Source organism: Archocentrus centrarchus, unplaced genomic scaffold, assembly GCF_007364275.1.
Source record: "Archocentrus centrarchus isolate MPI-CPG fArcCen1 unplaced genomic scaffold, fArcCen1 scaffold_32_ctg1, whole genome shotgun sequence".
Taxonomy (NCBI): Eukaryota; Metazoa; Chordata; class Actinopteri; order Cichliformes; family Cichlidae; genus Archocentrus; species Archocentrus centrarchus.
Window position 1 is genome coordinate 2,719,641 of NW_022060260.1, and position 25,444 is coordinate 2,745,084.

Here is a 25,444-nt window from a genome sequence, read left to right on the forward strand (position 1 = left end):
GGTCACATTGGAGCTGAATCCTTTTTGCCTACCAAACGTTGGAGGGGATACAAATTTTATCAGGCTGCATGTCTCCATCTGCCAAAAAGTGTCCTACCATTACAGGTTTTATTTGCTAAGTAAAACAGTATGCATTATAGAAGTGCATTATAGAAGGGGGCACACATGTTGGCAGACAGGAGACATGCAGCCTGATGAAATATGTAGCGTACAAGCCTTCCACACAGCACACTGCAATGTCATGAAACTGGCATTAAAATTCATTCTCTTTACTTGGAAATAATACAATAACCATGTTTTTCAACATTTTCGGTTTAATGCAACAAATGCAGATGAGGAACAAGTAGCTTACAGGGGAGTGCAGGTATTTGCTTTGAGAGAGGAAGCATGTATTTTTGTGCAGAACACAATCCAGTGAAGCAAAGAAGCAAGGCCTCCTCCTCTGCACGCTCTCGAGGACGAGTATAAACTCTCTGCCGGGCGTACCTCTGCATTATTATTTTGGTCCATAAACAGCTGCAGGTACAGTGTGGAGACATCATGCAGCTGTCACGTTTTGTTTTATTCTACTGTTATTCTACCTTATTTAAGGTCCTTTTCTGCAGCCTGTTATTAATATTCTGGCTGCTGTAACATCAGAATTTCCCAAAAGCTGGGAAATTCTGATGTTGGCCTTCTTATTTTATTTAACTTCAGTACAAACATATCAACTGTAGACAACTCCAACTTAAGCTTTTATTTAGCAGCACAGTGGTTAATACTGTTGCCTCACAGCAAGAAGGTCTGGGGTTCAAACCCACCATCTGGCCTTTCTGTGTGGAGTTTTCATGTTCTCCCTGTGCTTGTGTGTTTTCCCCAGGTACAGTCCAAAGACCTGCAGGTAGCGGTGTTGGGTTAACTGGTGACTCTAAATTGTCTGTAGTTGTGAATGATTGTCTGTCCCTCTGTGTTAGGCTGGTGACCTGTCCAGGGTGTACCCTGCCTCTTGTCCTATGACAGCTGGGTTAGCACCCCCCACCACCAGGTAGGAAAGTCTGCTGTTGAAAGTTTAACTTAATGAGTTGATTGAGTAACTCAGCTGTGTAACGACCAGTTTCCAATTAATAAAATGTCAGTAACTTTTGAATAATGAAATCCACTTGGATGAAGTACTTTGTTCTGCCTGCTGTTCATCCTGTGAGAGTGACAGAGACAGAATGTCTGCGATGCTGATGTTTAATCAATGCTGAGTAATTAAGACATCCAGCTGTTGCTGCGCCTTTACATCTTCAACAGGCTTCTAGTTTCCAATTAAGCTAATTCACGTCAGCTACAACAAACAAGCCAGACAGCTGAAGCTGGAAGGAGGCACGCCCTATCAGCACGCCGCCGGCTCCTCTTTGCTCAGAGTCGAACATGTTAATCAGAGGCTGCTTTGAGTCTTGTCCTGTTTGGGGTTTTTGGTTTTTGTATCTGTTAATGTACATCTCTGCCACGTTGACTTTCCAGCTGTGATGTAATCTGTTCACAAAGAATGCAAAGATGGAGAAAAGCAACAAGTGCACTCAGGACCTCCACCTAAATCCAGCAAAGTCATTTATGTGTGTGTGTGGATGCATCTGCAGAACTTACTGTGGGTCAAATGCCAAAAAGTTGTTTGTTGAGTTAACAAGAGTCCATGTATTAAAATTGGGGTAAATAGATAAATGTTGACCTCACTTTCTGTTTCCCTGCTGTCGTTGATAAACACTTTCAAAAGTTATCATGCAGACAATTTTTTTGAACGTCTGAAGATCATTTCTGCCAGTTTTAGTGAGGCTTTAGTCAAAATTTGTGCTCTGAGGAAAATGTACTTTTTTCGTAAAATGCGACATTGTGGAAACAAAATCTCTGCAGTTCCTCTGCAGTCCAGCAGGGGCGCCACAGTGATTGAGTCCCCATAGACTTCCATGTTAAAGCCTTCCAGCAGAAATAAACATGTTTACAGCCTGATGCAGAAACTGCTTTGGTCTCTGTGGGTAATTTCTCCCTTCATAACAGCTGTACGGGGGGATGGTTTGACCAAAGGAGTCCAACAGTACCTCATACGTGGAAATCAGATACTTTCAGATCAGAATCAAAATCAGATCAAATCAGAAACTTTAAATAAAGCACATTTCCAACTTAACACTGCAGTACTCATTGTTGCTCCCCACATTATCTCCAGACCTCATCGTGGGGACGTAACATGCAGACATCAACATTTACTGACCTTCCGAACATGATCCACCAACATGACTACAACTTTTTCACTGAACTGCTCTGAGCTGTTTTGCCTTTACATAGCCCCATGTAAAGGCAAAGACAGAGCAAAGCTAGCAGTGATTTCATTTTGCATTCTAGTGTTTGGAGTCTTAATTCTGACTCACTTCACTGGGACTTCAAATACATGACCCCTGAGCAGACCCACGACACTTGGTGTTCCCCAGGAAGAGCTGGAGGAGGAGGCTGGGGAGAGAGTGCAACTACACCCAGATGGATGGAAATGCAAAATCAAAAATCTTTTTCTCCTTGTCTAGATCCGGATTTTCCCTTTTCATTAGTTAATCATGTTAGCCAACCATCTTCAACAAGACAGGAAGTTGTTCTGGTGGAGGTAGCTGGCAGTCAATAACCTGAACTATCAACTTCTTTGCTGTCTCTCCCCCTCCCTCTCATTCCAAGGAGTCCCATGGGTACCTTTACCCATTTCCCCATTCTATGTGGGCCAGTGGGTCCAGACTATTCACCACTGAAGTTACTGTGGCAAATGTAGGAAGATAATGAGCAGCAATTAGCGGAGCTGTCGAATCAGCTCCGTGCTAATAGATCTGCTCTCTAACCCGCCCCGACAGAGCGGGCCCTGGGGTGCTGCAGTGTTTACCTACACTGCTCTGTCTTCCTCCACCTCTTCCTCATTCAGCACTCTCATGTGTGAATGGCTGTGCGTGTTGTCAGTGATGCACTGCACAATGCAGCAACATGCATTGTGCAGCCAGAAAAAGCAGGAGGTTTAAACTGAGGTCAGAGTGATGATAGGGGAGTGCACCATCAGGATGATTTGAATAAACGCTGCCGGGGGGAAAAATACTTTTGTCAGTGTTTAAGGATTCAAGTCCTGCATGTGTGAACCCCACCTGTCTGGCTCTGTTCCTCCTCTCTGGGATGTGCTTCATTCCTGCTCTGTAGAGCTGCACCTCTGTGTGTGTCTGTGTGTGTCTTTCATTCATGATCAGCATCAGATATCGGTTTAATCTCGCTGCCAGAGAGCAATCAGACGAGCCAGACATGACATAAATAATAATAACACTACTTTGAGTTGGACTCAGATGATCCTGTGAACGCATCTCAGAGCTGCTCATTGTGTGATATTCTGTTGAGTGTATCTGCTTCTCATTCATGATTTACATCTATAAACTGCAGCGTGAGTGTATATGAATGCATGTCCTGCAACACACGGGATTTCCCATCAAGTCAATAAATGTCATGATAATAAAAGAAGTGAGAGACAAAACAGAGAGGAAGAGAGACCCCGCCCCAGAAAGTCTACAGCACAGGACTGCTGCAGTAAGACAAAAAACACACAAACATGCACACGCACACACACACACACACACAGGAGACACGGAGCAGTGAGAGGGTCCCCACCCCTGTCTGTCTTCATTGCAGCAGTGCTGCAGTCAGACAAAGGGGAACAAAGGTTTCATAACAGGGCGGAAGCCGGTGTTACAGCCCCCCCTAGTGTTCAAGCATCAGACAAGTGGTTCAGAACACCAATGAAAGCCATGAACAGATTATCGTCACCACAGCCTGGATGCAAATCTGCACACTACCAACTCAAGCAGAGAGTACACACTGCATGTACACAACCACTGCAGGTACTACTGTACCCTCTTACATGTCATTTTAAATTACTGCTATTCTTTACATTCTATACATGCCATGTGCAGTACAACACCCTCATCCTCAGCAGTCAAGCACACACGTTCACACAGATTAAAATGTTCTTTGGAGAAAAATCATTGATCACGCTGTTAAAAGGCAAACTCAGAGATTACATGGCTCCTAGGGTGAGCAAATGTCCATCTTTATATGGGACTGCACAGCAGTTTTATTCTTTGTACCCCTGTTCCACATTTTGACTCACACTTTTCTGCCTTTTACTCCGTGTACATGAAGTGAAGGCTTTTAATTATAGTCAGAGGACGGTTAGTCTGTCCAGTGCCTGACTCATCGGGGAAAGTCACCAAAAAGTCAGCAGCTGTTGTTGACTATGATGGAAACGACCACAGAGAAAATCAAATGGTACCATATTTGGTTTTGTCTTTGTTGTTAGAGTTTGTTTCTAATTTTGCTCGGGGGGGGGGGGGGGGGGGGGGGGGGGAGATATGGTGTGAAGTGACTCAGTATATGTGTGTCATTGGATCACAGTTGCCAAAATAGTCAGATATGGCTCAAAGAAAGTACGCCAATCAATGAATACATCCAAACTGAAACCTAAGAACTGTTACCAGGCAGGAGAGCAGCTGAAATATCAGTGGAAGAGGAGACTGTACCGACCAAAGAAGAACAAACTACAGGTTGGAATAAAAAAAGCTTAATTCAGTTAGTAATAGAGCTGGAAATATATGTTTGGCCTGTACACGATAAAGGAAAATCTGGTAAATTTATTGTATTTTTATTTATGAGTTGGCTATGAACATTTCAGACTCCCTCTCAGCGTTGTTGATGAGTCCCACTTTGTCGCACACACACACAAACACAGTATTTGCACCACATTCAGTGTGTTGGGACCTGGTCGCCCTGCGAGGCGTCTCTGTTTTCATTTCTAACATCATGAACATCACAGACAGGAAGCATCAGACGTCCCAACTGTACCCACAGGAACTCTGATCCACCTTTGTGCACAGACAAAAAGGCTCTGCTCTAAAAATGCTGTACATTGACATATATGCATGTCATTCTCCTCAAAAGGAGTTTATTATTAATCGTTTCATTAACTGTAAAATGATATTTGTCATCTATAATATAAAAAATATATATAATTTGTGGTCAGTAAATGCAGCAAAGAATGGCTGAAACAACTTTGCCCCTAATGTAGGTCATACACCGAGTTCCCACGGAGCAACAGGCTGTGGAATTACTAACCCAGACTTTTAAATCACTTATGCATAAAACTGATGAATTCTTCTTTTAATTAATGTTGTATCAGGGATCATTATTTCACTGTGTAGATTTATAACTTTGGTTAAAGTTGCTGTTTGGTCATCCAGCATCGCCTAATTAATTTTTCCTGAATATGCAGGAATATTCTCAACAGCCGCTTCTAATTTTGGTAAGAATCATGGGACGCATGATGAGCGATGTGATGCCTAACTTTTCTTTGGCAGCTGTTATAAACTAATTGTATGCTGCTAGATAACACACACACACACACACACACACATGCACACAGACACACAAATCAGAGAGATGACTATCAGCAAATGGTTCAAATTAGTCAAATCACTGGGGAGTCTGATTCAAACACATGGGATTCTTTATGCCTTCTTATGTTTGTGTGTTTAAGTGTCTGTGTGTTGAAGACCCAAAATCATCTGGTGAGGGGGAGGAGTGAAGAATAACAAAGACTGATGAGCCCTATTATCCTGATGTGGGTAACAGGGTCAAGTGTCTGACTAAGAGTGGAGAGGATCGGGAGGCGGTGGGAAGGAGCGCTGACCGGGATCTAAAGCTGACCGTGGTTCAATGAGACTTTGAAGGAGAAGCTGAATGCACATGAGGGCAGGAGGGGGCAGCGTCACTGCTGGAGGGTCACTCGAGCGCTGCATCCATCTGAAAACCAACAGAAACAGGCAGAAATCATCACTGCTGAACATCAGCAGAAGTGTTTTAAAGAAAAAAGGAGACTTTTTTGATTTCCAAAATCACAACAATAGTGAGCTGACAGTTTCGTACGCACGGTAAATACAATCTGTTCATGAATCTCCACCTCAAGATGGGTGTAGCCACTGTGACATCACCCAGAAGCCAAAGGGACACAGCTAATCAGTAACATCCAATTAAATCCCAGAGTGTCACTCAGCAAACTGGAGCTCCGCCTTCTTGGACAGTCTGTTAGTCCAATGAAGCCACAGCAGCCATATTATTGGTCACATAATTACATTAAAAATGCTCCAAAAGGCTCCAACAGCACAAACACAGTCCAGAGGTCCAGTTCAGGGACTCCAGTGAAGCCTAGCAGACAGCTAGCAGCTACAGCCGCCTGTGTCACCATCCACCTGTCAGTCAGAGAGGCCACGCCCCTAATAATGCAAACTTTAAGCCTTAATCCAATTTAAACAGGTGAGTTATAAAAACAAAAGAAGCCAGCTGAGATGGTTCTGGTTATCTGACTAAGATGCCTCCTAGGTGAGGTGTTCCAGGCATGTCCTACCAGGACGAGGCCCCGGGACAGGCACAGGACACACTGCTGAAGGGATCATATTTGTGCTAGCATGGGAAGACCTCCGTGTTTCCCCAGATAAACTGGAGGGGGTCGGGGCTGGAAAGAGGGAGGTCTGGGTTTCTCTGCTTAGACTGCTGCCCCTGTGACCCGGCCCTGGATAAATGGAGGAAAACGAAAGGGTGAAGTTATAGTAACATTTTCTCCCCGTACAGCTGTTATGAAGGGGGAAATTATCCACAGAGACCAAAGCAGCTTCTGTATCAGCTGTAAACATGTTTATTTCTGCTGGAAAGGTTTAACATGGGAGCCTATGGGGAATGACTCACTGTGGCACCCCTGCTGGACTGCAGAGGAACTGCAGCTTTTGGCATCAGTCCTAAATGTTGATGCAACAAAGACAAAAGTGCGCAGCAGCCTTGTTACAAGGCATTGCTGTGTGAGGCACTTAGTGTGTAGTGTGTTAGTATTTGCAGCAGTGTGTCTACTGCTGCAAATAATTTAAAATTTTAAATGACCAATAATCTCTTCCATAGACGTTAGCATCAAGTTATTGATTTGTAGATTACTGCAATCACAAAACTGAATCAAATGTTTTCATGCCAGACTTGCAGAATAAACCAGATTGTGTATAATAATGCACTCCATTATGAATTGAGTTTTGCTGGATATTTGGGGAAAAGAAAGATATAAACAGTGCTGCAAGAGGATTGTGTTTCTGTGGATCAGCTGAAAACAAATGCCACCCTTCCCTTTCATCAGATGCTGCTACATACACAGCAAAAAGAAAAAGAAACACAAATGTGCTGGGAATTGATAATATTCAGTGTTGGCTTTAAGGTGTTTAATGAGATTAGGTGGCATTAATCACTGAGCCGGCACCTCTCTCATCACCCTAATTTAGGAAGATCGGCGGTTTGAAAGGATGAACCTTCTGCTCAAACAGATATAGTTTGGCTGCAGGGCTTTGACTTTAAGCTCGTCATGCTGGAACAGCAGGGCCTTGGCGAGTGGCACACACTCTTTCAGGCCCTTAATCCACATTACAGTTGGCTGCCACTCTCCTTCCCACCCCACATCTTCTGCTCTATGATCAGACTGCGTGACAGACAGAAACACAGAGCCAGGGTAAGCCTTCCTTCCTTCCTCCATATGTTAGTCTGTGTGTTGGGCGGCAGGAAGAAAGCGGTGCAGTGGTGTTAGTTTGAAAAAGAAACCGGAGGCTCCTGCTTCTGCTTCAAAAATATTCCATCCATTAATGCAGCTTTATTTAAAAGTATAGATACCGTTAATTACATTTTTGGAACAAAAACACACCCATGATGACAGAAGCAGTCTTACAGTGACGGGTTTACCCCCTTTGCTGAGATATGAACTATATGTGTGTGTGTGTGTGTGTGTGTGTGTGTGTGTGTGTGTGTGTGTGTGTGTGTGTGTGTGTGTGTGTGTGGATGAGAGCTGCGATCGCAGCTTGAGTGTGCCGTCACCGCTGTTGACAGAGCTGATGGCAGCCATTGCAGACAGCCTTTTTACATTACAAACGCTGCTGCTGGCTCGAGCAGCACTACTGTTGGCAGAACATTTACTGAATTCCTCACTGAGAACTCTGACTGGCATAAAAAAAGAGGAAATCATGCTTTTCAGTATTTATAGAAAATGTGTTTTATGTTTGTGCTGCACAAAGAGAACATAATCATTCCTACTTCCTAAATGTGCAAGTGAACAGCTCTGAAACACAATTATAATTAATATATAATACATTATATTATAGGGCAGCACAGTGGTTAGCACTGCTGCCTCACAGTCAGAACATCATCTGGAAGCCCTGGGTTTGATTCCACCTTGGCCCAGGTGTGGAGTTTGCATGTTCTCCCCGTGCTTGTGTGGGTTTCCTCCAAAGACAGGCACTTACTGGGGTTCAGGTTAATTGGCCATAGGTGTGAATGTTTGTCCGTCTCTCTGTGTTGGCCCTGTTACAGGCTGGCGACCTGTTCAGGGTGTACCCTGCCTCTCACCCCATGACAGCTGGGATAGGCTCCAGCCCCCCCCCCCCCCCCCCCCCCCCCCCCCCCCCCCCCCCCGCGACCCTGAACAGGATAAGCAGAAGCGGATGGATGGATATTATAATATAATTATTAATTATTTTAATAGACCATCATCATCAGCAGTCAGCAATGAGAGCTGAGAGATTGTTTTTAAAAAGGCTATCTTCACAGGATTTAATAAACTGTGTCAGCTGGCATGAACACTATTATCCAACATCTGAAACATACGAGGCAGAAGAACCGACATCGGTGAGGCCTTAGTGCTGTCTTTCACATCTGGAGTCCTGCTCTGTGAATATATTTAAAGATATTTTGCAAACTTTATCAAAGCTGTGTTTGATTTAGAGGCATCACAGGTTGCGAACAGCAGCCATGGCCGAATCAAACTGCAGATCCTTCACCCAGACTCTTGGCTTGATGTAGACTTTTGTCTCAACTCAGTTTCTGATATCTGGAGATATGAAACACTTCTCATTGCAAATGTCTGAGCTGACTATAGTATAACAAAGGAGACCTCCCCTCCTCTCTGCAGTTCACTTTATGTCACGTGTTACGCAGATCTCCTTTAACTGTGATTTGTTCTTATATTCAGTCTCCCTGTGTAAGTTAAAGCTGGGACACAGGCGGCTGCAGACACCACAGATGAGTCACTGCTGTTGTAGTTCTTTGAAGTCCGCCTGAAGGGCTTATGCATAATCGGTGTGTTGTAATGTGATGTTTCTGCAGACCATGGGCAGTGTAAAAGGTGGGTGTAGCGTCTAGGATCTAAAATGCCAGTGCAGAAATACCTTAAGTCTGCATTCCTTTGAATGACCACCGGGGCGCGATAGCTGCGGTTGTAAAAAGACTTGTCATCATACAGAAGTCTGTGGGGAAATGGCCCCTGGCCCTGACAAACACTCTCCTGATGAGTTTGTGGGCTCGGTCATTGATTTTTGGTCACACTGAAGCATGAAAAACATGAATTCCATTTTAAAAAGGAGGATCATCTAGTATTTAGTCACTGGCTAACAACTTGTCAATCACAAGTCTTTAGCACAGAGCCACCCCTTCATGATCGCAGCTGTGAAAATGTTCATCTAAAGCAGCCATTCCCAAAGTCAGGAGTGCTAATAATAATAATAATAACCACCCCCAGCCTGTGAATTTTTCCACATCCACGCAGTCGCTCACCATCTGATGACTGCAGCACACCCATAAGGCTGCTCTTCTCTCCTGGATCTCATCATAATTTGGACTTCTGATCTTTAATGTTCCACCTGTTAAATCACCAGAAAAGAAACACAGCCCCTCATTTTCTGTGATGGAGATGAATCAATGAGCTACAGTGTAAAGAGATGAAATGTGTGTTCCTCAGACCTCCTCCTCCTCCTCCCTCTGAGCTCAGTCGTTCCTTCAGAAGGTGGTGGAAAGACGAGAGTTCACATCGAGTTCATCGGCGCTCGCCTCCGACTCCCTCGGCTCTCTTTCATGTCTCCACAGTGAGGCGGCTGCAGTAAATGCAGTCTGTTTGAATCTGTCGGGCCCTTCTGTCTGCATAACGAGCTTCTCTCAAATAAATATTAAATTACATTCAGCTGAGCACATATCAACCTGTCCTTCCATCTCTTATCCAGCTGCTGACAGCTCAGTAGTGCCCCAAACATTTTTCTTAATTCCCTATTAAATGTGAATTTATTTAGAAGATTTACTCAAAATGATGTGCATGTGTAGAGAATGTATACATGGGATACATGTGGATCTAAGAAAAGCAGTGAGAACGGCACACAGGGCTGAGGATGAGCCACCAGAAGCTCTCTGCTGCCACTCAGGGGTGCTGATGAAGGTAAAGCTTGAAAGAGGAAGGAGGTACAGTGATGGTCAAAAATACTCTGGTACAAGCTGAGGTACTGATACAACGTCTTTACTTTAGTAAAAGTGAAAAAGTACAGGCTCTAAAAAGTGTCTCTATGAGCATTTTTCTGCAGAGCTAGCTGAACGTGCACCTGCCGTATTAACAGAAAAATAAAACATTATTGATTTAAGGGAATTCACATTTTATTTCAGCTTAAATTCTGCTTCTAATGGATTCAAACATCAAAATACAAGCAGAGAAAAACTCTGCCTCCACACTAAACAGGAGCACGACTACAGGGCAGGAAACCTAAGACTGGCTGCAGTGGTGCAGCATGGGGGAAATAATACGTCACAGTAAGATTTTGTGTGCAGGTTGTGTTCAGCAGACCTGCTGCTGCTCTTTGTGGATTTGACCAGCTGAATTCAACATAAGCAGATATTACAGGAAGTATCACATCCAGAACAACATAGAGCTGGTATAGAGTTAGAATTCAGCCTTAAATGTAATTTTATATCGACTGTCCTTAATGTAACCCAACCCTGACCATGAACACCACAGCTGCTCCGAGCCACTCCAACACAGAGCATCAGTGCAGTCGTTACCTTTAAACTGAACCTCTCTCCTTCCTCTTTCTTACATCTTTCCATCTCTGAGTGAACGTCTCTCTCTCACTCTGGGAAATACAGCAGCTGGACCTTCAGCTCGCAGACACACTGTGTGACAAACTGCACACACACAGTTTGTGTGTTTGCTGATATTTGTTGAGCTGATAGAAACGCTGCATTTTAAATTACCTGCCACATAAAAAAAAAAATCCTTGCTCCCTTTATGCTCGCTGCTCTTCTGTAGCACTAACGTCATGCTGAAGTACTGCAGCTTATGGACATCTGCACCAAAACCACTTCAGCCCCTATAAATGATGCATAAATTGTATATTTTTTGCCTTTTTCATTTCATCTTGTTGTGTGAGCCGGTGACGTCTACACTGAGGATTGTGTTTCATGTGTTAGTGTTACACTCAGATCAGTTTGAATGTTCCCTTCTTAACAGGTTTCTATTGTAGTGAAATGTGTTTTGTTTCTTTCTTTACGGCATCCTCCGTTTTGATTTGGGGCATGAAGCGAGCAGCACCTCCTGACAGCATCACATCCAGCTGCTTCTTCTGCACAGGTGGAGGTTTCTGCTGGGCTTTAACGTCTGCAGGAGCCATCGAGGGAGGACGTTCTGTCTTAGTGCATTAAGCAGCCAATCAGAGCGCACAAGCCGGATGCACGTGTTTTATGATCAGAATCAGCTTCAACGTGAGAGAAACTAAAGCACAGAAGAGTTGTTCTGTTTCAGTCCATGCTGGATTTGTAGGAACTAGAATAAAATGTTTTTGTCTAGAAGCAGCTGGAAATCATAATTTTACCCATTCAGCTTCATCCTTTGTTTTTCACTGACTCTCTTTCAAGCACTCATAAACTGAGGCCCTGCAGTGGGCCTAACGGGACGTGGAGTAGCTCACCCAGTGGCGGTCCTAGCCTGTTTGGCGCCCTGGGCGAGCATCCCTGCCGGCGCCCTCCCACCCCTACCCCAACCCCCCATAGCAATCGTGCAGCAGCGCCTACCGCACTACTCCACTTGGGGGTTAATGAGCACCTGCTGTGTGGTGCATGTAGCTTTCTGCCATGGTCTGACAGACAGCTTTTAACTGAAGGTCTCCCCACCATCACAGGCACACTCAGAATTTCTTTTAAATTTTATTTGAAAAAACATGGAAGAAACTGAAATATTACACAGCTTCTGCTTACCTTCATCTTTGCTTATTTCTCCTGTTGTTCTTTTCTCTTTTTCCTAAACTGCACAGCTGATGGCTTTGACCTTTTCCTTTCCATCTGCCGTAATTTGCACTGAAGCTGAATAGGTTATAACCACCGCCCATCCACAGGGTTGTCAGATCTGACTGACAGTTGCCAGCCCAACACAACAAAACCTCCATTGAAACTCATGTTAAAAGCACCAGGTGTGATATATATTTAACTAGAAGCACTCAGAGAGCGCAAACCTCCGCCAAGGCCATAGGGTCACTGACGCTGTAATACGTGTATCTAAATACTTTGAAATAATCTTTCATCTTTCCCAGACAACAATAACCCCCTATCCCGCAATAGTGTGTTACCTCGACCAGATCGCGGCTCCTAACCGTAGTAGGGAGACCTCTGGTCTCTACTTCGCTTGGCTCGTGGCTGGTAACTAACTTGCTCATCCATGTGGGTCACCTTTAGCAAGGCGGAGAAATGCAGCAAGTCGAAGGATTTTAGCAACAGAACTTTTATTCCTTTTTCCACCGCCACCGAACACACTTTTTCCCTCGCGCTCGTCTCCCACGCTAGCCCGCATACACACACACGGGGCAGAGAAAAGTGGGTGGTGTCTCTTAAAGGGGAAGGCTCTGCCTGTATCCCGCAATACTGAAGAATCCTTAAAAAAATTCCTGGATCCAGATCGTGATTTGGATCGCCACCAAAATTTAATCACTTCTTCCTCTTGTCATTTCCAACCGCTCCACAAAATTTCAGTGACATCCGTTCAAAACTTTTGGAGTAATTCTGCTGCCAAACAGACAGACAGACAGACAACGCGACCGAAAACATAACCTCCTTGGCGGAGGTAAATATACAGAGCTTTGGGTGAGTTGCCTTTATTTATAATTCAGCAGTTACTGTTGGCTGTAACCAGGCCACAACTGTACAGGCATGAATGAATGAACCCGGCTGACTGTCTCACTCTCACGCCATCACTGCTTCACTTGACTCGCAGGAGAAGGGGGCGGGGCAGCGCTGTGTGTGTGTGTGACGATCTAGTGAAGCAGTGACAGCGAGACAGAGAATCCCCCGCCTGCCCCTTTCCTTCTGTTACAACCTGTCTGACCATTGCAGAAAGCTACATGCAATACACAGCAAGCAGAGGGCGCCCATTACCCCACAAGTGGAGTAGTGCGGTAGGCGCTGCTGCGGCGATCGCAATGCATTGGGGGAAGGGGGGCGGTCATGCCGCCCTGGGCGGCTGCCCATGTCGCCCATATCAGAAACCGCCACTGAGCTCACCCTAACCCCAGATTTGGGTCTAAGTCTTCCTGTAGTTCCTGAACCAACAGCCACGCCCACCTCTTTATAGAGTCCATGGAAGAGACTCTCAGACGCGATACTGTGTGTAAATGTAAGTTTGTGTTTTGCTTCTCCAACAGGTGTGTAATAAATTGCTCTGTTACAAACTGCATGGTCGCCACATGCCATAAAATATCCCTTCAAGTCCATTTCTTCCCCTGAGCTGTGTGTGTTTGCAGGAACAGAGAGGATAATTGCCGTGTTTTGACTCTTAAAGTGTTGCACTCACTCGGTTTTGATATATTTGTGACAGCAGCAAAAACAGACCACCCGTCCACACAGACACATCACAGTTATTAGTCATGCAGGAAGCTCTCAGCGCTGTCAGACCGGCTGGGACTGCAGAGCCGAGTCTAGACTCAGTTGTACTTTCCTGCTGTTCTGTCTTCACTGTTTGCTTAAATCTTTTACAACCAATTTACCTTCATTTGAGCGGGCCTACAGCACAGGCCGCCGCCTCGGGGTCTGCATAATTGGACTGCAGCCTTTATAATGAAGCTCTCCCAACAGGAGAGCAGCAGGAGCCAGACTTCACTCACTGCACTCTCCTGAGCTCAGTGTCTGCTATCACACAAAGCTGTCTATAATGCAGCACAAGCCGAGCTCGCAGCTCAAAGTATCCAGATTTGAGTTTCACTTATTTATTGAGGTAGCATTATGAGGTCAACTGAGATGTTTTAATAGCAGATAAAAATGCAAAGATTATGGCACTATTCAGATTTACTGCGCCTACATCCATCCATAACACCACAGCTCATCCACCTTCTCACTGCTGGTATCCAGGCCTTTCTCAGGTTTAATGGTAGGTGTGTTCGTCATTATGGACATAAGTGCATACTTTTTTCTTCTTCTCTTACCAGGCCTGCCAAACCTTTAGCCTGCTGATCTGCACGCAGAGATGAATTCAAGCTTTTATGTGGTGCAAAAACGTTTAACAGTTTTAGACACTGAAAACAGACCAAACTTCAGCCAAGAGAGCAGCTCCACATCACAAAGTCAGTCATTTAATGCGTTGCTGTGTGGTTTGGATCGTTGACTATGAGAGTCCTGATCCTGAGCTTCGTGTCCTCACTGAGAGGGCCTGAGCGAGAGCCTCTTCTGAAGCACGGCCATGACTCCGTGGGTCCGTGGGCTGAAGAGCTTAACGCACTGCAGTGCTGAAAAAAAGCTGGAGAGGCCGACACAAACATCAGGACAATGAAGGAGACAAAGAACTGAGAGCCTCATCCAACACTTGGACCAGAAAACGGGGGGGGGGGGGGGGGGGGGGGGGGGGTCATTATTTAATGGAAAATAGAGCAAATGTTTCAGATGATGAAACTGACATTTTCCTGAGGAACTAAAATCATCAGGTTCATTAGTATTTTTAGTACATTTTTGGGTTTAGTTTTCCTCTCAAACTGATGCAAGTCCTGTTAAACAGCACGTGTTAAAGGATTTCCTGCCAAATGTCATTTATTCAGTGTCAAACTGGATGTCTTGGTAAATTTCAGTATCCTGTTGCTCCTTTCTTTCCAATTATGCCTCATGTTGAACTGCTTTATGCCAATGACACCACTTGGGGGCGCCAAACTAATAAAATACTCAGATTCTTGCAGGCAGGCGTGCTCAGGCTGTTCACAGCTTTATTCACCAGCCACAGCCCGATCTAAGAGCTATTATGGGCGGTTTCAACATGCGCCATAAAATCCTTCATATGACTGCTATTACATGTCACTGCTGAGGTTCTCTGCTCAGGCTGCTGAAGGCATTTATTAAGCATAATAGCACCAATGAGCACTTCCACAATAATCAGAATTATATTGCATCATTACTCATAGTGCGGTATCCTCACACCTGATGCCACAGGACACCTTTGGAGGTCTGGAGTCCACCTACACATTAGGTTTTAATGTTCCAGCTCATCAAACACGATAAAGCTGCTTCTAGCTGCTCATTTACCAGCAGCCCCACAGCAACAGCGGCTCTGTCTCACACTTTTGAAAATTATCCAGAACAAATTATTTTCTCAAAATTGCCTTAACTCACAATTTTGGGTAATGAATGGCAATTAAAGCCACAGGGAGCTTCATGAAGCCTGTTTTAGACTTCCAGTGAAAGCCTGCGGTCCTTTTAGAGATGCTGGTCCTGTAACTCATTACACATTATTTAAACAGGAGGGGAAAAAAAAAAAAAAGTCCAGCTGCTCATTTTTTTTTTTTTTTAAACAATATTTATTTTAGAACATCATCCTGTTCATTCAGCTGGGCACTCAACTTTGCCGCTGTTGATGTCATCGATGACATCGTGGGGATGACGGCCATCGATGGTGCATCCCACAGACTGAGCGGTGCCCAGGATCTCCTTGATGGTTCCTGATGAGGGGGAATAAAAGTCATGAGCCAAAGCAGAAACACATTAAAATCTAAAAGCAGACACATCCACTCCCCCCCAGTGTTCCCAGAGTCTTTGATCTGAGCCTGAAAACTACTTTGAACCAGTGTGAGATTAACGTCAGCCATCTTTAAGTTTGTGTTCCAGACTTTTCGGCACAGAGCGGCCCATTGGTTCTGGACCGCCCTGTTTCCTAAAGCCGGGTCAATCTGAGCCTCCACTGGATTACACTCAGTCACTGGGACAGACGGGCATAGTGGCGGGAGGCTGATCGGAAAGAACAGTGGTTCTGCTCTGACCGCTCTGAAGCAGCCAATTAAAAATAAATCCAGAAGTTCCTCAGAGCTTACCAGAGAGTTCCCGGGCGATGGAGCGAGGCCTCATGACGCGAGCGATGCCCACAATCTCATCGAAGGTCACGCTGCCGCTGTGCTTAACTGAAAGATGAGAAAAGTGACGTAAAGCAGCCGAACCACCTGAGCGCTCACCGTGTTCAGGTTTGTACGTTAGAGACACTCACTGTTCTTGACCTTCTTCCTGTCACGGGGAGGCTCCTTCAGAGCTTTGATGATCAGAGCGGACGCAGACGGAACCACCTCGATCTGTTCGACACAAACAGCAAATTTTAATCAACACAATGTCTCGCCTACAGGAGCACGTACACACATTCACATGCAATCCAGCTGTGATGATGAAGTGGCACAGTGTTACTGAGGTTATCTCCTGGGGTCAGCACTTAGAGCCCACCCACCCACATAGATAACAATTCAGACAGCTAAAAGCAGCTTGTGCATCTGTAGGTGGCGTCAGTGTTCATACCGCTGCCTGCCTGTTCTGGATGGTCAGCTTCACGGTGATCCTCAGGCCCTTCCAGTCACCGGTGGCCTTGGCGATGTCGTCACCCACTTTCTTGGGAGACTGAAAAGAGACGAGAGGAACTTTCAATCACTGAGGGGTGTGACTGCAGGGCTTTCCTGCCTTAAAGAGGCCCTTTGTGGGAGGCCAATACAAATGTCAGCACAATTTGTCTGCACAGCTTTAAAGCAATGAGTTTTTTCTCTTCTGGAAACTGATCAATGTATTTTACCATTAAAAAAAAAAAAAAAAAAAAAATTTTTTAAATCGTATCTACATTATGGTGACTTTCCTTTGGTGGAAAAATGAAATGAAACACCAAAACTTTTGATTAAAACAGACCCTGAAACCAATAAAACCTAAAGTGAGACAAGCAAACACACTGAAAGCTTAAAAAGACAAACTAATCTGATGGGACCGGAGCAAAGTCTCTGTGTTCCAGACTTTTCGGCACAGAGTGGCCCATCGGTTCTGGACCGCCCTGTTTCCTAAAGCTGGGTCAATCTGAGCCTCCACTGGATTACACTCAGTCACTGGGACAGACGGGCATAGTGGCGGGAGGCTGCAAACAAACATTTAGTGGTACTCACCAGACCCAGAGGTCCAATTTTGGGGGCCAGGGCTGAGGTGGCTCCAACTTCTCCTCCTGTGCACCTCATGTACACTGAAAGAAACATCCACAGACATGAGTCATTTCTGAAGGAACAGAATAAAGAGGACCTACAAAAACTACACAGAAAAACAATTTTCATTGATTTAATGAAGCTGAACTTCTGCTTGTCCAAAAATGTTAAGGAGTCACTTCATCCTTATTGCGCTCTAACGTGGTGCTCCATCATGGTGGAAAATGCACACTGTTCATGGATCTCTGGAAGAAGCTGTTCTTAGTATGGTTCAGTCCTTTAACCCCTGTACGACAGAAGCCCTGAAAATGATCAGCTTGAAGCAATGAGGAGGCAGAAACAGATCCCTCAGGAATCAGCACAGAAGCAGAGATCCAGAGAATTCAAGTTATGGGAAAGAAAAAAAGGCCAATTTAGTTGCCAACAAATGTCTAAGACTCATAGTTAAATTAAAACATAAGTGACAGAACGCCACAGCTTTCAGTCACGACTTAATTCCTGGAGTTCTGTTCTGATTAAACCTACTTGAAATTCTCAGCCACAGACCCCAGGCTTAGTGCCTTATTAAAGCTTCCTGTGTTGGTTCAAAACCCGGAGGGATCGGGCTTCTCAGGCACCGGCACCAAGGTTGTCGAAGTCTCTCTGTACAGACTCCACTGACATGTTCAATAAAAAAAATGTTAATTGTGAAGCACTTCATTTTTATCTGTAAAAAGTGCTATAATTAAATTGACTTGGCAGATGAACAGCAGTGACAGATGTAGACAAACTAAACAATATTTTTAAACATTTTAACAGTGCCTCAAACCTTCACCTGGTATGCGCAGGTGTATAAAAATAAACACCTGGGCAGTGATCACTATCCACAGCAACTCGAAGTTGCAGTTGATAATTACCGTCATCATCTTTGTCCCTATAGCTCCTCTGAGACCTTAGATGGATCTCCATATTGGGCCAAGCTGATCACTACATTACCCCAATATGAACGTCATCTATACTGTTGCTAAATAAATGCCAGTAATTTAACTGTCCAAATAACAATGCCTCAGCCTCATGCTAACGTTAGCACGAGCTGCTACGTTAGCATGAGCAGCACGTGGGCTTAGCATGATACCGACGTATGTCCATGTCCCCGTTACACCTGCCTCTGATCGGTCACATTTCATCCAGTGAACACCATTAAGACTACAAACACCACTGAGAGCGACCTAAACTGCGTTTCGTGCCCCATCTTTACCATTCTGTGAGCGCCTGCGGGCCGCCCGGCCGGCGGAGGCAGACGGCGGAGAGCGACTCCATCCCGGCTGTGAAAAAGCGTCTGCTTTTATTACATTCAAAACATACCAATTTTAATCTCGTTGGGGTCGAATTTGGGCGGCATTTTGCTGCTATGGAGGTTGAGCTCAGTTCAGCTTGGTTGGTGAGGGTGTCGGATGAACCCGGCTTCGGGACGACCGAAAACTGTTGCACCTTCACCGCTAAAAGGCGGAAAAAGAAAGGAAGCGCTGAGGCCGTGGAGGGATTTATACTGCAGCCAAGTCCCGCGAGAACACGGGTCTGAGCTAGCGTTGGGACGTACAACGAAACGCTAGATGGGCGTGGTTTACTTTAGCCAATAAATTGATAAATGAAATTATTTTCAAAACTTCGGTGGATTTATTTTAACAATGAATGAATAAAATTACATCTGCATGGATGGATCTAATCCAAGAAATCTTAAATAATAAATCTCCATCAATGCATATGGTACATTTATCTTCATTCATGATATAGATTCTATATGAAAAAGGAAAAAAAATAAAAAATAAACACCACGACATAAAAATCACACGGTTAAACAATTTTTTAAAATGCCATGTATTAATTTTAAACCATAAAATAAAATAAATCAAGTCACTACAGATGGTTGTGAAACATTCATGATCTTGTTTTTTTATCCAATGAATGAAAAAGAAAAAACAAAAACAACAACAAAAACAAACAACTAGAACAAAAAAATACAGTTTTTACACAATTCCTAAAAAAAAAAAATGATTGTGACATCCATTTATTATTAAACTATCTTCAATTTTAATTTAGCAAGTAAATAAATAAACAATCACTGTTAACATAAAACGTTAACAGTCAGGGTGTACCCCGCCTGGCAGCCGGGATAGGCTAAATGGATGGATGTTTCTCCCAGTCTCAAAGTGAGGCTCTTTCAGATGTAAAGCTACATTTTAAACCACTGCATCATGGAGCCACTGAAATCCACAGTGTCTGTTATGTTAAATTTTAGCCTATAAATACATTTTAAAAATTAAAGACTCAAAGAAACCCTCTAGTGTAGTTTGTGTGAGCTATAAAATGCAGACACCAGCAGAAAGGCTTGAGATATTGTTATGAATGGTCAGTAAAACATGAAAAGATTTGTGTATTAAAGTTATGGATTAATGAACCTTGAGGAGGCAGGAGGTTGTTGCAGATTGTTTTCTCTATGCCAGGTTCATTATTTTTATGCACAGCCAGAGACAAACCAGCACCGTAGAGCTGCAGCAATTAGACACCTCACAAACTGTCCAAGGCATCGCAGCCTCTTAGAAACTAAAGCCAGCATCATTTGTATTTTATTTTTTTTAACTATTAAATGTTGACAGAGGTCAGTGATGGCTGTTGGCTGCAGCTTGCTTTGATGGAAATGGTTACAAAACTAGATTCTGACACCTGAATGTAGTGACAATGTTGCAATATTTGGAAAAACTTGCTTTTAATCAAACTATGTTGATCCAATCTGCTTTTTAAAGTATAAGCATATACTAAATGTGCAGTATAGCCAACACACATTATACAGTAATAATGCAAAGCTATGAGCAACAGATATAAAAAAGGGTTTGGTAAGTACCTTTGATAGAAGCACTACAATGCAGAGTGTTGTGTTTGATGGATTCTGAGGTGCTGAGAGTTTAGTCGGTGGTGGGAAGTTATTTTCTGACCTGTTTGTGAACTCAGACGAGGCCAAAGTGCTGCATGTGGGTGCCGAGTGGACGAGCATCCTTTGTAGCAGGATAAAGGGCCCGCGTGTGGCTGCAGCATGAAAGCATTGTGTCGGTGCTGCAGGTCTCTGCTGTGTTCTCCAGGTTGCTGCCGACTGTTTCATCACGACACGAGTTGCATGTAGAAACCGTGATTTTCCTGTTTGATTCCTGCAGGACTTTTTGACTCAGAGCTGCTCTACAGGAATAGCAACAGAACACAAGAGGGAGTAAGTGGGTGAGAAGCAGAGATCATCACTGTTGGGCTGTTTAATATGCATCATGAAAATCTGTGAGAAGAGTCAGAAATTCACAAGTCACATCATAAAAGGAGTGTTTTCAGAACTCCTCAACAGTTTTAGCAAATGTTACATTTAAATAATCTTTCTGATGTTTTTGAGCTCCAGCAGAAAGCTTCATTTTTAGGGCTGAGTGACCTTTTATATATCAGCTACATGAATTATACTGATAATTCCACTTCAACAATTGATTGTAAGGTGTGATAAATGAGAATGATGATAAACAGGGAGAAAGAGGGTCTCTAATGATGTATGTTTGGCGTGGTTATCCTAAAGTCTGAAAATAATTGATCAAAATAAGAATAGGCCTGAAGCTGACTGATAGTAGATCGTAACGCTGGTCGTTTTTACCGTGTCTCCATATGTAAACACGTCCAGCCCAGTAATCTAACATTACACCAGCATGAAGGGGTCCAATTTCACTGCTGCAGGCGAGACGGCAGCTATTTTTCCATCCTCTTGTTTCTCTGTGTGTTTTACTTGTACTGTGGGGACATAAATCTGTCACACTGTGGAGACTCTCCTCTCCTTTAGATGCACAAAAAAGTCCCCACAGACAAAAGCAGCAAATGTTGGAGTGAAGACTGGGTTTAAGGTCTGCAGGAAATGAATGCAAATGTAATGCAATGTCCTCTGAAGTGATGAAAACAAGCCTGTGTGTGTGAGAGCACAGACACACGACAGCATGGAGGCGAAGTGCCAGCTGTTTTTTCTGCACAAACAAACTGTGGCGCTTCATGAGCGCAACAAATACTGGCCTTTTTTACAGTTCTGAGGATGCTCAGTGACATAACATGTTCCTTCCCAGGTGAAAAAAGCACACTTCATGTATGCACATTTAGTAGCTTAGCCAACCTAGTTAAGGTGGTATTCCAGGTCATGTTCTGCGCCCACCAGCTTGCAGGAGTTTTAGCTGACATTTTCAATATCTGTTCCAAAACAACAGGATCTGACCAGTTTTAATGGCTGGGGACCCATAGCGCTTACCCCCACAGTCAGCAAATGTTTTGAGGGGCTTCTTGAATCCATAATCTGCTCCATGCTCCCTCCTGCACAACAGAGGCACTGATGGTACCCACAAGCTATACACTGCTCTCTCCCACCTGGAAGGGAGGGGCACCTATATGAGGATGCTTTTTGTGGACAAGACTCTGGCATTCAGTACCATAGTGCTCTCTAGTCTGGTCAGTAAACTCAGGGATCTTGGTCTAAACACCGCCTTGTGCAGCCAGATCCTTGACTTTTTGACGGGCTGTCTCTAGGAGGTAAGCGTGGACAGCCATTCGTCTTCTTCACTGAACGTCAGCATGGGTGTGCCACAGGGCTCTGTTCTCGGCCCCCTCCTGCATTCACTCTATACCCATGGTTGCATGGTGAAGAAGTCACTAACATCACTGCGAAGTTTGCAGATGGCCCAGCACTTGTGGGACTGATTTCACAAGGAGATGAGACAGCCTACAGGGAAGAGGTGACTGGCCTGGAAAAGTGGTGTGAAGACAGCCATCTATGCCTGAATGTTAGCAAGACAAAGGTGATAATTGTGTGTGTGTGTGTGGGGGGGGGGGGGGGGGGGGGGCTTTTTCCACAAGCCATAAATCTATTAAATACATGACAAATATGCACAGCACATCAGTAATACATACTGCACTCTCTGTCCATTCCCTTTTTAATGTAAGCTGCATTGTCTTTTACATTATTTTTATACTATTTATTATCCTTATTTTAAACTGTTTAAACTACAGTTTTTACTAATTAAAGCTGTGACGATAAACAAATGCACTGACTAATAAGTGCTGAGTAACAGACTAATACTAGGCATTCACTCACCAAATTAGGATCTCAGAAAATAATTGCATTAAATAGACAATTGTATTAAAAAATGCTCCAAAAGGCTCCAACAGCACAAACATGGTCCAGAAGTCCAGGTCAGGGACTCCAGTTAGCTGAGGTGAAGCCTAGCAGACAGCTAGCAGCTACAGCCACCTGTCACCATCCACCTGTCAGTCAGAGGGCCACGCCCCCAATAATGCAAACTTTAAGCCTTGATTCAATTTAAACAGGTGAGTTATAGAAACGTACAGCTGTTATGAAAGGGGAAATTATCCACAGAGACCAAAGCAGTTTCTGTATCAGCTGTAAACATGTTTATTTCTGCTGGAAAGTTTTAACATGGGAGTCTATGGGGACTGACTCACTGCTGCCTCTGCTGGACTGCAGAGGCAGTCCACTTAATCTTTTGAGCATCTGTGGAGCTGCAAACCAAATTTCATTTCATTTCGTAATAAATGTATGGCAATGACCTATTCTATTCTATTCTATTCTGTTCTATTCTATTCAAGCCAGAGATTAGATGGACTGGTGAACAATGTGAGGTGGGGCCAGGTGGGCTGTTTTTTGTGAACATCTGATTTTTTTTCATCTGTGGGCTAAATTATGGTAAAACGTATTTAAAAACAGATTTAACGAAGTGTTGCTGCTGTCAGATCGTGAGGACACTGATGGGAACAATGTTAAGGGTTTAATAAAGGCTCATTTTAGTGTGATGGGCATAGAAGAGTGAAATATTATACACTGAACTACTGGGAGTCGTGAACTAAGAAAGGAGAGAGTGGCTTTGAACACAGCAATTAAAAACCTGTAAGACTTTAATCACGACTATATTGTGCACTGAATGAAGTGAAGATTAAAGTTCTTCCAAACTCGATCAGTCTGAAAGAAGGTCGTATTCGTGCGGCGAATGAGCTCGTGAACTGAAACGAGTGAGGAGCCTAAAGACAATTTCTTCTCCTCGTTTGAGTTCAGTTAAAAGAGACAGACCGTGTACTTTGCCCCGACTCCCTCGACTGTGGCTGCCCTCGAAAAAAAATCAATGGAGGAAATTGTAAAGCAGAGAAAATTAGACTGAAGACGAGAGGAGGAGGAGAAGAGCTGCTGATTGGAAAACACAAGGAAAAGGTCGAGTAGGAGATGGAGGAGAGGAAATCAGATCATTCCCCCAGAGTTTAACAAATGAGCTGTCCAGTGGTGTGTGCGCTTGTATGTCTGTCTTTGTGAGGACCATGAGGGTGGAAAGCAGGGACGTCGTATTTGGTCATTACCTTTGGGGAGGACTTTCACAGAGCTGTTTAAGATTCAGGTCAGAGTCAGGTTTAGGTTTGAGGGAGGTCAGGATAGGTACAAATTAACTTTAGGATGCAAAAAGTGGCCAAACAATATCACTACAACTTCCACATATAGCCCCAAAAGCACTTTTCCCATCACACATTCACTGGAAAACAGTGAATGCATTTTTATGAGCATCTTTAAGGTGAAGCTATTCTGTTCATATCAGCTCCAGATTTTAAGACTATAGCACATTTGCATGATTCACAGTTCAAAATAATCCTTCTCTATCTTAGACAGGGCTTCAGGGCAGCCCCTCAGTCCATGCTCTGTGTGAAACAAGCCACCCTATCTCCGTCCCCACAACTTTCTTCTAATTGGCCTCCCCTCACAAACCAAAGGTTCGAAAGGTGGGTGGGTGGTGCTTCTGTGCCAATATGTTACCATAATAAAACACTGTTTTAACATAACTGAACTCAGATGCTGCCTGCATCTCAGCAGTCTGAGTTTATGAACATCCACTGCTGGAACATGAGCTATATGACCGCAAATACGAACAGCAGAGCAGCTCCCCTTCAGAGTGCAGAAAATCCATACGTTATTATGATTATTAAGCTGGGACAAAAACAGAAAAGGACAAACGACCAGCAAACATTAGTTGTAAAGCAAATGGGGTCAAGTTTAAAAGGATGGATGTTAGTCAGTGGTGTTTATGTGGATGTGTGGGTGTACTGAGGTGTAGGTGCTGTGGAGCGCAAACAAAAAAAAAAAGTACGGCTGCTGTCAGAGAGAGAAAAGAAGGAAGCCGCAGCCCAAACACTGGGCCCAGGTGCTGCAGGTTCAGCTCCTCCTGCACCTCAAAGACAGGTAGACACAGAACCATCTCACACACACACACACACACACACACACACACACACACACACACACACACACACACACACACACACACACACACACATACAAGAGCAGTGGGAGGCGTCACAATGTGAGCTTCACATCGACCTGTGTACTCAGCAGGGAGAACAGAGAGCATTAATGTAAAACGGTGCTACACTGCAGCATGTTACCAGCTGCATGTGTGACCACATGAATCTGCTGGAGCTGCTCGGGTTTGTGGTATCAGCACGTCAGCTCTTGTGGATAAACAGCGTGAGCTCTATGCACCGATTCCTCTGCTACATTTTTTAGTAGAAGCTTTCATTAAAAACATGGTCACATATTTGGGAATCTGCACACTGAGGTTAAAATTCATGGAAACAAAAGAACACTAACAGAACAGAAATTGGCCGTCTCACATATTCATAAAGGAACACTGAAGAACAGAAGCATAAAAATATATTTAGAGAAATGTCTCCCACTGGATTGTTACCTTTTTAAAAATTGCTTTTAATTTTTTGGAAAAATGGCAGCAAGGTGGCGCTGTGGTTAATACTGCTGGGTTTGACTCCACCATCTGTGTGGAGTTTGCATGTTCTCCCCGTGGGTTCTCTCCAGGTACTCCGGCTTCCTCCCACAGTCCAAACACATGCGGTTAGTGGGGTTAACTGGTGACTCTAAACTGCCCACAGGTGTGAATGGTTTTCTGTGTCTGCGTCAGCCCTGCGACCTGTCCAGGGTGTACGCTACACCCCGATCTTAAGCTGAATAAGGGGTTAAGGAAATGAATGGAAGGGTCTGATGATGGCGACACAACTCCCACCCCCCC

General features: G+C 44.1%; 1 protein-coding gene and 2 non-coding genes across 4 annotated transcripts; all 3 read right to left on the reverse strand.

The window, feature by feature from the left end:
• Nucleotides 1-15,662: 15,662 nt before the first annotated feature.
• Nucleotides 15,663-18,837, reverse strand: rpl12 (ribosomal protein L12). 2 transcript variants are annotated; one of them, XM_030724157.1, is made up of 6 exons: nucleotides 18,669-18,837; nucleotides 17,292-17,365; nucleotides 16,666-16,764; nucleotides 16,367-16,448; nucleotides 16,197-16,283; nucleotides 15,663-15,827 (listed from the first exon to the last, which is right to left on the reverse strand). In XM_030724157.1, the coding sequence occupies exons 1-6, from the start codon at nucleotides 18,703-18,705 to the stop codon at nucleotides 15,709-15,711; spliced, it is 498 nt and encodes a 165-aa protein (XP_030580017.1). In that variant the 5' UTR covers nucleotides 18,706-18,837; the 3' UTR covers nucleotides 15,663-15,708. The 2 variants fall into 2 exon arrangements, with proteins under 2 accessions (XP_030580017.1, XP_030580018.1); XM_030724158.1 differs by having other exon boundaries at nucleotides 18,562-18,679.
• LOC115776495 (small nucleolar RNA SNORA65) lies at nucleotides 15,983-16,110 on the reverse strand. The gene has a single exon (XR_004019466.1). It is a non-coding gene; the product is annotated as a small nucleolar RNA SNORA65 (small nucleolar RNA).
• LOC115776496 (small nucleolar RNA SNORA65) lies at nucleotides 17,133-17,260 on the reverse strand. Its single transcript, XR_004019467.1, has one exon. It is a non-coding gene; the product is annotated as a small nucleolar RNA SNORA65 (small nucleolar RNA).
• Nucleotides 18,838-25,444: the final 6,607 nt, after the last annotated feature.